The sequence below is a fragment of the Pongo pygmaeus genome, chromosome 10 (genome assembly GCF_028885625.2).
Source record: "Pongo pygmaeus isolate AG05252 chromosome 10, NHGRI_mPonPyg2-v2.0_pri, whole genome shotgun sequence".
Classification (NCBI taxonomy): domain Eukaryota; kingdom Metazoa; phylum Chordata; class Mammalia; order Primates; family Hominidae; genus Pongo; species Pongo pygmaeus.
In genome coordinates, this window is record NC_072383.2 from 63,759,973 (window position 1) to 63,777,610 (window position 17,638).

Sequence of the window (17,638 nt, forward strand, 5' to 3'; positions counted from 1 at the left end):
CAAATGAAAGAAAGAATGTCCCCTGGGAGCACTCTTCATAGTGGGCCTCAGCAAAATAAAGAACAAAAGCTTCTAGACCTTGCTTCCTGCTCTGTCTAGAACCCTTCTGAAACTCATTTCCTCCAATCTGTAGAGTGGCAGGGGAGTCCTAGATACTTGGGTCCTTTTCATTGTCCTGTTCACGCTGAATTATCAGTTTTATTTAGCAGTTATAAGTGATTCACATTGAAGTTAAAGGAACAACCTGAGGAGGTGTTGTTCACAGAGAGCCAACCCTCAGAATGTGTTTGAAAGCATAGGTTTTGATTCTGGAAAGAATCCTGGATTTGGAATCTATTCCTGGATTTAATGTCAAGCCGTAGCTCCATCAGCTATTTACTGGATGAGTCTCTCTTCCTCTCTGGCCCACAGTTTTCACAAGTCTAAAATGTGGATTGTCATAGGATGATCATGCTGAATGGGGCATTTTAGTTTCTAAAATGAGAACATTATTCATCTATATAAATATAAAGTTAAAAAAGAAGCTGTTTTAGGGATGACAAAAACTCTCAAAGCAGTCCTTTAGCACTTCTGTGTCCCTGCTCTGAGGCAGGACCACTCTTAAATTCTTCCATTCAGATAAAAAATCTATATTGTTTGAAAATACCTTCAGAGGAGATGTGATAGGAATTTGCTTCACAAGCACAGTTACACTAGACGTTATTAAAACAAAAAGGTTTTAATTAATTACTTATAAACATGAGTCTCTTGTTTTCTGTGTAGTTCTCCATACAACAGTTCTTCTGTTCCTCCATTCCTTCTGCCATTTTGTGCTATTTTTTCCTTCTGCCATTTTGTACCATTCTGTGGCAGTTTGCCTCTCCTTCCTTTTCTCTGGTCAACTCCTTCAGTGGTCTTCCCCATTTTAAACAAACTTCACTTCTCCGCTTTTCTCCGGGGTCAGTCATCTTGACTTCTGCACAGGAAGAAGATCCCACAATCTTCCTCAGTCACTGAGTCCAATAAGTGCAATCCTTCTGGTAAGGAAACTTGCCTTCTTGTTGCAGTTGAAGCCCATTTCCTATTCTTATTTCTTCAGAGCCCATTTCAAAACAGCTGGTTACCATCCTTTAGGTTAGTCCTTCCTAGACAGTACTTCAAAAACATTATATCATTTTTCAGTCTTTTTTTATCAAGCATGAGTTATAGAACTTCCTTTAACTTTTTCTCATAAGGCGTATTATTCAGCCTTTTAATAAGTAGCAGGGTGTAATTGAAAGAATATGGACTTTGTAGTTAGACCTAGATTTGAATCTGGGCCATGTTACTCACTAGCTGTTTGACCCCACTCAGAGCTCATGACTTCTCTGAACGTAAGTTCCCTCATCTGTCAGGTGGGGTTCATGGGACCTGTCTCACAGGGTCCCCATCACAGCTGATGTGTGTAGTGTTCCTGATGTGTCATCAGTGCCCTAAGAAGTGTTGGTTACCCTTCCTCTTCCCTTTCGTTATACTCTCCTCTACATCAGGTCACTATTTCCTGGCACTTATGGAGCCTAGGGTTGAACCCAATGTTGAGAATTTGAAATAATTGTCTTTATTCATCCCCCTGCAACATGCTTTTTAAAAAATGTTTTGGTTGTTTGTTGTTGTTATCGTTGTTGTTTTTGAGACGGAGTCTTGTTTTTGTTGCCCAGGCTGGAGTGCAATGGCGCAATCTCGGCTCATTGCAACCTCCACCTCCCAGGTTCAAGCAATTCTCCTGCCTCAGGCTCCTGAGTAGCTGGGATTACAGGCACCCACCACCACACCCAGCTAATTTTTGTATTTTTAGTAGAGGCGGGGTTTCACCATGTTGGCCAGGCTGGTCTCGAACTCCTGACCTCAGGTGAGCCACCCACCTTGGCCTCTCAAAGTGCTGGGAATACAGGCATAAGCCATCGCGCCTGGTCTAAAAAGTGTCTATTAGTGTTCCATCACTAGATCTCTTCTGAGGTATTCATGCCATATGCCCCGTCCTGATGTCATATCCACAGGACAATCTACTACCAAGAACCATCTCCAAGAAGAAAACATCTCTGGGAAACAGTATCAAAAGGAGTCACTGAATTGTCATTGGAGGAGTCCAGGATAGCTCTTCACCTTATTTTCACCTTGAGGAATTGTCCGTTACATCTATGAGCCTTACGTGTGGCTTTCTCCAATACAGAAACCTATCAGGTGTCTTTCAGATCATTTCAAAACACTGGGTTATTCTTTCTTATGTTTCCACCTGAAGTCTGCATCCCAAGATGCAGTTTCACTGCTACCCCATATGGCACCCTTGTGCGAATTTGAAAAAAGTACTCATTCTAGGCACATGCAGAGCCATGCCTGGGGGGACAGCTTAGAGAGTAGAGGGTGGGCTGAACTCCAGTTACTCTCGTACAGGGATCCACCTTTTTGCAGAAATCACAGTGTGGCTATGGTGTGGTTTGATTTCATAAAACAGATGCTTAAAAAGTATTCACTGTCTCTGTCTCTTCAGTGCCATGTAATATCACATGACTTTCCTTTCTCATTCCATTGGTATTTTCCTGTATCTTTTATCCTCTGTGCAGTTTGTCAGTAACATTTCATTCCCAGCTTCAGATGAACTGCCATGACTTCTACCACTTCCAGCTATTTCTTTGGATGCACCTTTGAATACCTACCTTGACTTACTTTTTTTTTTTTTTTTTTTGTGGAGTTACTCTTTGGGTTTAAATTTTGGACATTTGGGTATTAACCCAAATAGATTTTGCTAAAAATTTCCACATTGTATTAACAGATTCTTAGTAATAGCACATTGACAAAATCAAGATAGTTAATTCATATTAACGTTGCTTCCCCCTCTTCTCTACCACGCCTCTAGAGATGACTTAACTGAGCATCCAAATGACCTAACCCAGGGTACTGGAGGGAAAGAGGGAATGGGTGACCATCAGTCTTAAATAATCTACACACTAATAACTTTCCTAGGAAGTGAGAGTCCAGTCGTTCTAAGAGGAGTACCGTGCTGTCATCCTTGCCGGAAAAGAAGATCCTTTTATACTAGGCCCACAACTTTGGACAAGTCCTCCATAGAACAGTAAGGGAGTGCAGTGGACCATTACATTTTCCAGGGCTCAGGCAAATTGGTTCTGGTGATCAATGAAGCTGCAAGTCTGAGGCAGCTGGTTCCATGTTCAGTAACTGATAGGTATTCTTACATTCATCTCAAGGAGGTAGAAGAATACTTTAATATAAAAAATGTGTAAAAAGGGATGAAGATTAAGAAGTGGAAAACTTGAAGATAAGCCAGAGGCAAAATTTCCTGACAGCATGATGTACTGGACTGCAGATAGGTCTTTTGATGGATATGCTTGCAATTCCATTGTTACATTTATCTTGTCTGCATTTTTCCGAATTTATTTCTAATGTGTCTGCTAGGCCAGTACCTCCCTGGGAACATAATATAAAAACAACTATTAAGTAAATAGAATAGCTTAAACAATACGCATATAACTCCAGCTTGAAGCATTTTTTTAATTCTCTTTAAATTACTAGAAAACACGTGACAGGAACTATTCCCGATCCGTCTTAGGATGTGCAGGATGCCCCAAAAAGCTTTTCCTGTTTACTACTTTTTTGAGTGTATGAATATATGTTTTTTGACTTTGAGATAGTTAATATCCAGAAGAGTTCTTTGGCTATGGAAATAGCCTTGAAGGCTTGGGTCTGGGAAAATAATAGAGAGAAAGAGTTACTAGGGCTTAGTAGAAGAATTGAGGGAAGGATGCAGGGAAAAGGGGACAATAAATAGAAAGAGGAAGCTGGTGAAGGTAGACTTTGGCAGCTGGGGCAACGGCACTTGGGCCGCTTACATGAGGTAGCCCGCAGAGGCAACTTTGGGTGGAGAGAGAATAAAATCTGGTTTTGACATGTTTGTTTTAGATGGCAATGAAATGTCTAGCCTATATATTTTGTAGACATTGAGAAATAAGGGACTGAAAAGAGGAAGAGGAGTCAGGGCTGAAGATGGGGATCTAGGGCTCATCTGAGTATAGGTGGTAATTGAATCCTTATGGCTGCACTAAGGGAATAAGTAGAGAAAGAAAAGATGAGCTAGGATCCCCTGGCTGAACCCCAGGGGCACTAAGTGGTAATGCATGGAGGGAGGGGGAGAAGTTAAAAGAAGGAAGAAAAAGCAGACAGAAATATCTGAGGAGTCCCAGGGCCTAAGGTCCGTGCCACTGAGGCCGTGAGAATGTTGAGAAGGCAGCACAGATCCCTGGAATGGGGGAGCCACTAAGAAGTTAAGTAAGAAGCCATTGTGTTTGACAGCTTCCATAAAAGCAAATGACAAAAGCTAGGACTGCAGAGAGGTGAAACCAGGGCCGAATCTGGGTCTGGTCTGGATTGTTTCCTCCATGCTCTCTAGCACAGAGCTTTATAAGATAGTGTTGGTTTAACGAATGAGGGAGGGAATGAGTGAATGACTGAATCAAGCAAGTAAGCAGATATAGAAACATGGGCGTTTTCATAAAGCAGAGTACTCAACAGTGCCTGTGAGCATCACTGACAGGCCAAACACATAAAACAGGCAGAAGGGAGAAAAGGAATTGAGAAAAAGAAGGACAAGGAAGAAACGGAAGGGGGAAGGAAAGAGCAGTAAGAACTGAAAAAGGCTGGGGTTTCCTGGAGTGTGCAGTTATGGAGCCCTAGATCTGTGGGTTTGGCCCTTACTTTGCTTGTATCTCTAGTTGTTTCTTTGACATTCATCTTGTCTCTGTGATGAAACTTTAAGTTTCTTAGCAAAGACAAGAACTACTATTGTGTATCTCTTTAGTACCTAATACAATTCTACAAGCATTTACTTTATACTTGATAACAGGTGGAGAGAAAGAAAGCAGGTTTTCAGTAATTTCTAAAAGTGAAGAATTATCTAGAAATTTAGTCAGTGAAAACATCCAGTTTTGATAAGTCAAACTAAAACATCCATTCTTCACTCAGAGGAGGCTTTTAAACTTGGATTTTCTAAGTAATTTACTCAAAGCCCTGTCTCTCAAAGACCCTCTTGTGAAATGCCCTTGTGAAGTGCTTGTGAAATGGCCTTTTGAGTTAGCTCCACAAAATGTCCTTCCTAATCTTAGCAAAAGGAAGAAATGGGTCGAAATGATTTGAAATATGCTTCTCTGTCTCTTCCTTCACCTCTTTTTGGTTTCATTTTCGTAAGAGTACCTGTCAGCATTTGCAGATGAACTAAAGATGGTGTCGTTCTGGAGGGAAATCACATGTTCCTTTGATTTTGTGATGAAAGGACTTATAAAGAGAAGTGGAGCTTGGTTAGAAAGGGGAGATGTACACATGGGAAATGTAAGCAGGGCTGGTGAGAAAACTTGGTGGTGGTGTTTAATTAATTTTGAAACTGGGAAATAGTTCTATAGTTAATCTGTAAGTTTTTTTATGCTGAATGCTTGGAAAATTTCAACTTTTTTATTTTCAGCCACTTTGTATGCAGTGATGACATAAATAAGAAAAATGGCCTTGAAAACATCAAAAATGTAATTTTCACCTTCTTATGCTTTAAAAACACCTGAATGCACTTTTCTCAAACTTTTAAGAAAAGAAACAAAACTCAGATTTTGGTAAAGATCAAGATGAATGGTGTTGACAAATTTCAGGAGGCTGGAGAGTCTGAAAATAGTCCTATGGATGACATCTGTATGTAACTTTATAATGCTCTACAACAGATGCTCCTATAAGGGCAACAGAGAAATAGCTAGAAAAGGTAACAATGTTACTTATTTTATTAAATATGTAAGAATTGTTTGCATCCATTTCCTGGCAGTATTTCCTATTTTTAGGAGTGAGGTGAATGATGTTGTAGAGCTGGAGATACCAGTGGGCTGACTACAATTTGAGTCACTCAAGGTGACTCAAAGCACCTTGAGATGTAAAAAAATGTTTCTGTAGGAGGGAAGGGGTACGGTTCTGATAAATCTCTCAGCAGGATGAAAAAGAAAAGGGAGGTCTAGACAGTCTTGTTTCATCTGATAGAATTTTCCCACAGAAGATGGGCAAACATCAGATAAGAACATTTATCAGACCTCACACATTTTACAGCCACATCCCTTTGGGAACATTGCGCAGCATAGACTTTCTAAGTCCTGAAAATGGAAGACAGAAAGCACTATAAAAAATATGGACTGGCGCCCTGAGAAACAAGTCTTTATTACTCACCCTAACATATACATTTGGCATTTTGGTGTACTTGTTAAATGATACATAAAACCGTATCACTAATGAAAATACAGTAGTAGTCCATGAGCTCTGGGCTCAAAAGAAAGCAAAAGTAAATTAAGCAAAATATCTACTTTAAAAAAAAATGTTAGTGATCCCATTGGAAAACTAAATATATGCTGACCCACTTTCCTATTCTGCTCTTGCCTGATTTTCATAACAGTGGGTGAATGCAGAGGAGCCTTGAGCAAGATTGCAGAAAGCAGGTACCTATAGACGATTAATCCCAAACTTGAGAAGCAAGAACGAGTAAGCTGGCAACCTAGGAGATGCCTTAGTAGTAAGTGCAGGTGATGCCAGGGCAGATTTTTGCCAATGAAATAAGAATTTAAGAAAAATGTTAAATTCATGTAATGTTATTTCAAAGGCTAATCCAATAATTCTTAAACATTTATGCAAATCTGCCATTTTCTCACTCTGGAAGACAGATAAAGAGAACCACGTGGGAAGATATAGCATGTTCTATTACTTGCCATTAAATTGATAAGAATTACAATGTCTGTGAATCCATCAATACCACTGAAGGACATGCAGTGGAATCAAATAGGTGGCAGAATAGGTATATGAATCATATAACAAATCTTTTCACCAGATGGTGTTCAGATTTGCCGTTTATTTATGGCTTATTGAATATTATCCTGCTTTTCCTCAATCCACAAAGGATTCAAAGCTTCTTACAAAGAACACCTTGGGCCTCAGGCAACCAGTTTTTAATGACGAAAGATGGACTCTGAAGTCCATGACATTTAGTAATTTGTCACTTTTCTTGTGCACAAAGTTGAATTCTGGCTCCGGGAAGCTGATGTTTGGGAGAAAATCATTTAGTTGTGGATGAAGTGAGCCAATACATAGCTGGTAGTCCCAATATGACTTGTTTGTTTCCTAATTTGAGTTTACATAGTAACTCTTTTAAAGAAACAAAACCATTTTTTAGTGGTGGGGGAGTTCTTTGTGAAAATAGCCATGAAGTGACAGATGAGTCCTGGGTAGAAGCTGGAAAAGGAGTTAACTTGCGGTCTGAGGATGTGCACAGGAAACGCTTGCCTCTAGATAGTAATACAGTTTCAGGAGAAATCTCCAAACCTGAGTGAACTATTTCCTGGATTCTTAAGTTTAGAGACTGTGAATCTGGGGGCTTGCCAAGTCCTCAAAAACATCCAGCGCCTACTAAAATATAATAGAAAATCTAGAAAAAAAAGAGAAAAAGACAAGGAACATGTAGATTTGTTTAGAATGCATATTTTAGATGCAATTCTCCTATTACCAACTGATATGGTTTGCCTGTGTCCCCACCCAAATGTCAACTCGAATTGTATCTCCCAGAATTCCCATGTGTTGTGTGAGGGACTCAGCGGGAGGTAACTGAATCATGGGGGCCAGTCTTTCCCATGCTATTCTCATGATAGTGAATAAGTCTCACAGGATCTGATGGGTTTATCAGGGGTTTCCACTTTTGCTTCTTCCTCATTTTCTCTTGCCACTGCCATGTAAGAAGTGCCGTTCGCCTCCCGCCATGATTCTGGGGCCTCCCCAGCCATGTGGAACTGTAAGTCCGATTAAACCTCTTTTTCTTCCCACTCTCAGGTATGTCTTTATCGGCAGCGTGAAAACAGACTAATACAGTAAATTGGTACCAGGAGAGTGGGGCATTGCTGAAAAGATACCTGAAAATGTGGAAGCGACTTTGGAACTGGGCAACAGGCAGAGATTGGAACAGTTTGAAGGGCTCACAAGAAGACAGGAAAATGTGGGAATGTTTGGAACTTCCTAGAGACTTGTTGAATAGCTTTGCCCAAAGTGCTGATAGTGATATGGACAATAAAATCCAGGTTGAGGTGGTCTCAGATGGAGATGAGGACCTTGTTGGGAACTGGCGCAAAGGTGACTTGTTATATTTTAGCAAAGAGACTGGTGGCATTTTGCCACTGCCCTAGAGATTTGTGGAACTTTGAACTTGAGAGAGATGATTTAGAGTATCTTGCAGAAGAAATTTCTAAGCAGCAAAGCATTCAAGAGGTGACTTGGGTACTGTTAAAGGCATTCAGTTTTTTTTGGTTTTTTTTTTTGAGACGGAGTCTCGCTCTGTCGCCCAGGCTGGAGTGCAGTGGCAGGATCTCAGCTCACTGCAAGCTCCGCCTCCCGGGTTCACGCCATTCTCCTGCCTCAGCCTGCCGAGTAGCTGGGACTACAGGTGCCCGTCACCACACCTGGCTAATTTTTTTATTTTTAGTAGAGACGGGGTTTCACCGCATTAGCCTGGATGGTCTCGATCTCCTGACCTCATGATCCGCCCGCCTTGGCCTCCCAAAGTGCTGGGATTACAGGCGTGAGCCACCGTGCCTGGCAGGCATTAAGTTTTATAAGGGAAGCAGAGCATAAAAGTTTGGAAGATTTGCAGCCTGACTATGCGATAGAAAAGAAAAAAATCTCATTTTCTGAGGAGAAATTCAAGCCAGCTGCAGAAATTTGCATAAGTAGCAAGGAGCCTAATGTTAACCCCAAGACCATGGGGGAAATGTCTCCAGACCATGTCAGAGACTTTCACGGCAGCCTGTCCCATCACAGGCCTGGAGATCCAGGAGAAAAAGTGGTTTTGTGGGCCAGGCCCAGGGTCTCCATGCTGTGTGCAGCCTACGGACTTGGTGCCCTGTGTCCCAGCAGCTCCAGCTGTGGCCGCAAGGAACCAACGTACAGCTTGGGCTGTGGCTTTGGAGAGTGGAAGCCCCAAGCCTTGGCAGCTTCCACATGGTGTTGAATCTGTGGGTGCACGGAAGTCAAGAATTGAGGTTTGCCAACCTCCACCTAGATTTCAGGAGATGTATGAAAACGCCTGGATGCCCAGGCAGAAATTTGCTGCAGGGGAAGTGCTCTCGTGAAGAACCTCTGGTAGGGCCACGGGGAAGGGAAATGTGGGGTCGGAGCCCCCACACAGAGTCCCAACTGGGACACTGCCTAGTGGAGTTGTGAGAAGAGGGTCACCGTCCCCCAGGCCCCAGAATGGTAGATCTACTGACAGCTTTCACTATGTGTCTGGAAAAGCCACAGACACTCAACACCAGCCCATGAAAGCAGCTGGGAGGGAGGCTGTACCCAGCAAAGCCACAAGGGCGGAGCTGCCTAAGACCATAGGAACCAACCTCTTACATCAGTATGACCTGGATGTGAGACCTGGTGTCAAAGGAGATAACTCTGGAGCTTTAAAATGTGACTGCCTCACAGGATTTCAGACTTCCATGGGCCCTGTATCCCCTTTATTTTGGCCAATTTCTCTCATTTGGAATGGCTGTATTTACCCAATACCTGTACCCCCCTTGTATCTAGGAAGTAACTAGCTTGCTTTTGATTTTACAGGCTCATACACGGAAGGGATTTGCCTTGTCACAGGTTAGACTTTGGACTGTGAACTTTTGGGTTAATGCTGAAATGAGTTAAGATTTTGGGGGACTGTTGGGAAGGCATGATTGGTTTTGAAATGTGTAGATATGAGATTTGGAGGGGCCAGGAGCAGAATGATATGGTTTGGCTGTGTCCCCACCCAATGTCAACTTGAATTGTAGCTCTCAGAATTTCCAAGTGTAGTGAGAAGGACCCAGGGGAGATAACTGAATTATGGGGGCCGGTCTTTCCTGTGCTATTCTCATGATAGTGAATAAGTCTTATGAGATCTGATAGGTTTTTCAGGAGTTTCCGCCTTTGCCTCTTCCTCATTTTCTCTTGCCGCCACCATGTAAGAAGTGTCTTTTGCCTACCACCATGATTCTGAGGCCTCCCCAGCCATGTGGAACTGTAAGTCCAACTAAACCTTTTTCTTCCCAGTCTTGGGTATGTCTTTATCAGCAGCATGAAAATGGACTAATACACCAACCTTGGGAAACTTCATTGCATGACCATTTCCCTAGTTTCTTCAATTGGAAACGAGGGGAAGCTGCTCATCCCCACCAATTGTTGTGCCCCAAAGAAGGGCAGCATGGTCCTCCTGCTAATTTAGTTGGTAAACTTGGGCCCAATCAAGTAAAAAAAGAAGAAAAAAATCCCTATGGGCATTCTTAAAAAAGATCCCTCAAGAAATAAAAGAACATGGTTCTGGGTCCTTTCCCAATCCCAAAGGAGAGCAGCTCCATTTTTATGATTTATATAAAATGATGTTCTGAAGACTGGGGATTAGGGCAGAGAATGAGGAAGTGGAATGTTTCTTTGATGAAGGAACACTCACCACCCACTAGGGGCTTCCCTGTGTTACATTCAGACCACTGTCAGTTCCTGGGCTTTCAGGGACTAAGCTGGTACAGTAGTGGGCTCCCCTTGCCAGCTACAGCACTGGACCAGTCCAACAAAATATATTTTGAGGCGAGGATCAAACAACTTAGTGAATAACGGAAGCTCCTGTAGGCTCCTGTACCCTGTGGGAACCTAGAAGAGTATGGTAGGACAGCAACATAAGGGCCATTTTCTGGCTTCAAATGGGAGCTCTAGAGCTCCGATTGGAGATGCCAGACTTTATCACCCTTAAGAAAGTCATTCTCACCGGGTGTGGTAGCTCATGCCTGTAATCCCAGCACTGTGGGAGACAGGGGCGAGTGGATCATCTGAGGTCGGGAGTTCAAGACCACCCTGACCGACGTGGAGAAACCCCGTCTCTACTAAAAAATACAAAATTAGCCAGGTGTGATGGCACATGCCAGTAGTCCCAGCCACTTGGGAGGCTGAGGTAGGAGAATCGCTTGCACCTGTGGGGGTGGAGGTTGCAGTGAGCCAAGATCGCACCATTGCACTCCAGCCTGGGCAACAAGAGCAACACCCCATCTCAAAAAAACAAAACAAAACAAAAAAGCAAACAAAAAAACCAGGAAAGTCATTCTCTGACCCCACCCCCAGCCTACCTTGGGAAGGATACTATTTAATAGTAACTTAAATTCCTCTTAGGGTAGGGAAGGTCCATCTTGTCTTGGCTTATTCAGGGCAGTGGAAGCTTTACCCACTTCCTACTCTTCTTCATGTTATTGAAGCCCAGTTAAAATGAACCAACTTAGAATATAAAATTATTTTAATATTTCTTCATCTGACTTCTAATCCCGTTGTTCTTTTTGCTGTATCTGAAGATAGTCCCAACTTCTCAAATATGTTATTAATTTCTGGGCTGTAAAGTGAATATGGAAGAGGGACTCAAATTTTGTAAATGCTGTGGGGTTACAAATCACCAATTGTCCTCTGCCTCTGTGTTGCGTCAGCCTACCGCCAGACCTCCCTACACACACACACACACACACACACACACACACACATCCCTGAAGTCACTCTAAATATCGGTAATTATGAAGTTGGCCAGGCGCGGTGGCTCACGCCTGTAATCCCAGCACTTTGGGAGACTGAGGCGGGCGGATGGCTTGAGGTCAAGAGATCAAGACCATCCCGGCCAACATGGTGAAAACCCGTCTCTACTAAAAATACAAAAATTAGCTGGGCGTTGTGGCGCGTGCCTGTAGTCCCAGCTACTCAGGAGGCTGAGACAGGAGAATCACTTGAACCCAGGAGGCACTGGTTGCAGCGAGCCGAGATCCTGCCAGCCTGGCAATAGAGCAAGACTCCATCTCCAAAAAACAAAAAAAGGAATTATGAAGTCTTTGGCAACTTCCTGAGGCCTTCCAACTCTCTCCCAGCCTTTCAGAACAGGTCTTCCTATTTTCTTCCATCCCTCTTCTGCCATTCTGTCATATTTCTAGAGTGGGGCTGGCAATAAAACTATCAGAGAAGAAAGAAACCATATGTTCTGAGGTAAAATTTAACAGAATAAAGAAAGAATGCCATTAATTTCCAGCCCTTGAAAATGCCCAGAAGCTTCCAAGCAGACCCTCCTTAAAAGTTTCCATCTACTGTCTTTTATTAAACCCTGGTATTCCTCAAATGTGAAATTCCTTTCTGAATTGTTAAAATATTTTTATAAATAAAAAAACTCAATTAATTTTGAGTAGCTCAAAAGTATCTTTTCTACAATTTCTAAAGTAATATGCTACATTTTAGGTTATAAGTTTTTGCCACCAGGTGTGACTCTAACTACTCTTTTATATCTTTTGTTCGCTCAAGGTAAAACATGTCCCAAATTTGAAACAAACTGACTTTTGGACAATTTCTAATAAGCATTTGGGTGGTCCTGAGCAGGAGGAACTTCTTCTAGTTTATGAAGTAGCTAAGGAAAACATCTTAGACAATTTTAAGTTCCAAGAACTTAGCCCGACCAAGTAACCTGACTTGCAACTTAGGCGTTTAATTAGGAGCAATTTGGACACCAGAGTTCCGATTCTGCTCTTGGTGCCATCTTTATCTTTGGGGAAGTGTTCTGCTTACAGCTTATATTTTGTGAACATCGTTTCCTGTATATCTTTTTGTCTAATACGGCACTTCAAACATAGTAGGCATTTGGAAATTGCTCCCTGAACTGAATTAAATGCAAGGTTAATTCATGGTTGTACATGATGTTGGAGTAAAAAATGAAATAAAATGAAAAGCACTATCACTTACTGCGGTTAAGTCATGTCAAGCGATCATTAAGTTTTCCATAATCTTGCAGATCTTTGAATGAGAATGCGGATCTTGGGGCATTTTCAGTTGTGTGCACTGACATGTGAATGTGTGTGTGCCCTCACATAAGTTCTTACATAGCAGAAGGAAGGAAGTTGTGAAAGGGGAGAAAATAGAGCTATTGACTGCAGAGCCATAAAGCTGTTTTTAGAATGACTGCTTCTGTTGTATTGGGGAACGCTTCCTTTGAGAAGGGGTATATTATGCATCCTCTTTCCATTAAGTCTATTTTTGGAAGAAATTACAGAAGATAATATATTACCAGCTCCCAGGGATCTCTTATCAACATAGCCTCTGTTCTCATTACACACCTGCTTAGAGCAAAATAAATTATTCTGTCCTCAGGAATGCCAACCCCAGACAATCAAAATCTTCACTAAATCACTGTATTTATTAGGGAAGCTTGGATTTTTGAAAAGTGTTAACTCTGCCCCTAAAAGCAGTAAGCGAGAGCTAACAAGAGTGGAGTCTTGTGGTTGAGCATTCAATCAGCTTCAACAGGGGCAAAGTCTAGGAATTGTTTTCAAAACAGTGTGGAGCTTCCTACTCAGGGGGAAGATTTATCTGCATTTGGCAATTACTCCGGTTACCTTGGAACAAGAAATTTACTCCTCAGTCGTTTTACAAATTAAGTGTTTAACTTCGTCTCTATAGAATTAATGCCTGGGAGGTGGGGAGAGGGAGGCAGAGCAGAGGCTTTCAAGGCCAGTTCCCAAGTTTGACATTTAAAGTGACAGTAGCAATTTTTTCTCTAACTGCAAGAGTGTGAAGTTCTGTTTCCACCTAATTGCAGTTTGCATCCTGCAAGTATATTGATTTAGACATTAAAACAACTTAAATGTTTAGCAGTAAAAAGTTGTTTAATCATTAAACCACTACCATTTTCTTTTGCCCTTTAAACCTGCTTTCAATCAGCAGATGCTGATTTGGATGCTGGTTTACAGTCTCATTAACCATGAAGCTCACAAAGGAAAGGTTGTGGCAGCAGTGGGAAGCTCTGAAACACCCTCATTGTCACATGAAACATTCAGTGAGACATTCAGCTGTCTCACAACACACACAGCTCTGAGAGAGGTTTGGTGACAGAAATGCAGCCTCCAATTCCAGAAGCAGCACCCTGTTCATTCCAGGAAAGGAAAAAAAAGTGCTTTTCTGCATGACCATGTTGATCACTGTTACCATGCAGTAATCAGGGGTCTTTTTGCCGCTTAAGTGTAACGGGAGGAGGGTATATCATTGCAGACTCCTAGGTCAATGGCGTGGATGTTACTCTTTTGCAAAGCAAGGAGGAGTTGCAGTGTTTCATAGCCTTTTTTCAACACACGGGAGTTTTATCACTCATTTTAAAAGCACAACTTAACACCATTTTCAAACTGAGTTCCAGCCCTGGATTGTTTTTTTACAAAATGGCCCCTTTCCCCTCATAGTAAGATGGCCATGGGTGCCCATTAATTGCTACACTTGTAGGAACTGAATTTATTCCCTTCATAGTAGAAAAACCAAGCTTATTTTCTGAAACTTAATCCTGTGAGCTACCATCCACGGCCATACCAGGCTCCAGGAAGGGATCACAACTTTCTGGAGAGATGAATTGCTGCTTTAACAAAGGCTACGTGTGCCTTTTGATTCCATATCCTGCCTCCACTAGATGTTTGGTTTTGCTGCCAAATATAAAAACCACACTGGAAAAGACAGTTCTTCACTTTTAAGTAGCTGTGTGATAGAAAATTGGTAATTAGTTCAGTTTTGAGGAAGACAGGGACAAACTCTTCTTTACGTTTTATAAAATCACAAATTATGACAGTGATCTCCATTTGAGATGGACAAATGGAAACCTAGCAAGTTCCAGAGACTTGTCCAAGATCTTGTAGCTAATTATTAGAAGCAGGAAATGGGTTAGAAACTAGAACCTTGACTTACAGCTAATTGTATTTTCGGCTATCCAAACATCTTTACTGGATTAATATAAACTTCTCTTGTCCTCAGGTAATACAAATACCTGTCCTCATGGAAAATAAAGGCTTACTGGTCTGTCTCTTTCTCTCTCTCTCTCTGTATCTCTCTGTGTGTGTGTGTGTGTGTATATATTTTTTATATATGTATGTATATATAAAATATGTATGTATATATGTATGTGTATATATGTATATACATACATATATACATACATATTTCTGTCACCCAAAATATGTATGTGAGTATATACATATGTACGTATGTATGTATATATGTGTGTGTATATATTATATATTTTATAAAGATATATATTCAGTCATACATTGCTTAACGATAGGGGTACATTCTGAGAAATGCATCTTTAGGCAATTTCATTGTTGTGTTAACATCAAAGAGTGTACTTACACAAACCTAGATAGTACAGCCTACTGCACATCTAGGCTAAATGGTGTATCCCATTGCTCCTAATCTACAAACCTATACAGCATGTTACTGTACTGAAACTGTAGGCAATTGTAACACAATAGTAAGTATTTGTGTATCGAAACATATCTAAACATAGAAAAGGTACAGTAAAAATACAGCATAAAATATTTTAAAATGGTACACCTGTATAGGGCACTTACCATGGATGGAAATTGCCGGACTGGAAGTTGTGGTTGCTCTGGGTGAGTCAGTGAGTGAGTGGTGAGTGAATGTGACAGCCTAGAACATTACTGTACACTATGTAGACTTTATAAACACAGTACACTTGGGCTACACTAAATTTATAAAAAATATTTTTCCTGGCCAGGCGCGGTGGCTCACGCCTGTAATCCCAGCACTTTGGGAGGCCGAGGCGGGCAGATCACGAGGTCAGGAGATCGAGACCATCCTGGCTAACACGGTGAAACCCCATCTCTACTGAAAATACAAAAAATTAGCCGGGCGAGGTGGCGGGTGCCTGTAGTCCCAGCTACGCGGGAGGCTGAGGCAGGAGAATGGCGAACCCCAGGGGGCGGAGCCTGCAGTGAGCCGAGATCGCACCACTGCACTCCAGCCTGGGCGACAGCGAGACTCCGCCTCAAAAAAAAAAAAAAAAATTTTTTTCTTTCTTCAATAATAAATTAACCTTCGCTTACTGTAACTTTTTTACTCTATAAACTTTAAATTTTTTTAACTTTTTTACTCTTTGTAATAAAACTTCACTTAAAACACGAACACATTATGTAGCTGTACAAAAATATTTTTCTTTATATCTTTATAAGCTTTTTTCTATTTTGAAAATTTTAATTTTTTTTAAATTTTCAAACTTTTTGGCTAACAACTAAGACATAGCACACACATTTGCCTAGGCACACATAGGGTGTGGATCATCAAAATGTCAGTAGGCAATAGGAATTTTTCAACTCCATTGTAATCTTCTGAGACCACCACCATATATGCAGTTCCGTCGTTGAGTGAAACGACATTATGTGGTACATGGCTGTATTTATATCTGTATAAAGATTACACATATATAAAGGATGCAAAGACAAAGAGTACATATATATTTATATATGTAGTGTACTGTATATATGCATGTATGTATGTATGTATGTATCTTACTTTGGGATTTCCATTTTTCTAATCTTCTTACCATTTTAAGAATTGGTCTATGCACAGCAAACTTTTAGAATCACAATTAAAATATTCAGAGAAGTAGCCAAGTTTTTGTATAGCTGTTTGGATACTGTGCAGACAAGTTCTACATTTCCCTGTTCTCTAAACTCCTTCCTACATAAATACTGAGGACTGTTCTCTGGCCAAAGTTTGTCAAACCATTTCTCTGAGTAACAAGACTTCCTCGTGTTTTCCATACTCTATAGTTCAGTGTTGCAGCCTTCCCATACTTGATTTTTAAAGCGGAGTTTTGTTTTGTTTGTTCATAGTGCATTATGACTATAAAATTTAAATACCTTTCCTCTTTGAAGATAAAAGGAAGTAATCCTAATTTTAAACACTTACTCGTTTTAAAAAATTGAAAAAAAGTATCAATTTGATATGTCTAAAGAGACCTATGTATATATGTATTAGATATTTATATACATACATATATGTACATATGTAATATATGTCATATATGTATTTTAGAAATCTGCAGATTTAAAAAAGGAGTGTTTAAATTGCAGAAGACCTATCCCTAAACCCCGAATCCCAGAATTCTTAAGCTAGAAGGGCTCTTGAGAGGTGATCTTATCTATAAAGAGATGTATGTTTAAGGAGCTAATTTACACACGTAGATAACAAAACCTTACACCAACTCTTCAAGCACATGAAGCACCTTACACGAAGCACTTTGGTGAATACTCATTTCTACTCAATTTTAAACTAAATTCAACTGAAAATACCTCATTTTAAAGAGGATATTCAGTTGACTCACTGGGGAAAAACAGTTGGATAAACTGGTTGTTTGCCCTTACCCAGATAAAATCACTGATGAGTTGATTGCATTTTTGTAACGTGTCAAGACACAGGTGGCTTTAATAGTCACACACATTAACTATGGGATATGTGGCGAGGAATGGAGGTTTTTATATACAGAAGTAAGAACTGTAGAGGGGGGAGCCATAAAAGATGGAAAAAGATGAGAAGAAAAAGGACAGAGATGATACACTCAAGAAAAGCTGCCTATTTCAGAGTAGAATATATTGTAAGCCCCAGTATAGTTGAATGCTTACAAGAGGAGAAGCTTTCAGCAACTCGTTTGTTTCTTAATGTATATATTATATCTGAACAGAATGCTTCTTTCCTGTGAGCTAGACAGTGGGAAGTAATCTAACTTCAATCTTGTTTGGTGTGTAAA

At 40.8% G+C, this 17,638-nt stretch overlaps 1 protein-coding gene across 2 annotated transcripts in view; it reads left to right on the forward strand.

Annotated features, from left to right (window-relative positions):
• The window catches only part of HMGA2 (high mobility group AT-hook 2), a 144,150-nt gene that overhangs the window by 90,769 nt on the left and 35,743 nt on the right, over positions 1-17,638 (forward strand). Inside the window, exon 4 of one of the 2 annotated variants that reach the window (XM_063646471.1) lies at positions 7,867-12,943. The exons of the other annotated variant lie outside the window; for it this stretch is intronic. Coding sequence (XP_063502541.1) covers positions 7,867-7,908 — 42 coding nt within the window. The 3' untranslated portion in view covers positions 7,909-12,943. Of the gene's footprint in view, positions 1-7,866; positions 12,944-17,638 lie in introns of those variants that run through there. 2 annotated transcript variants of the gene reach the window in all.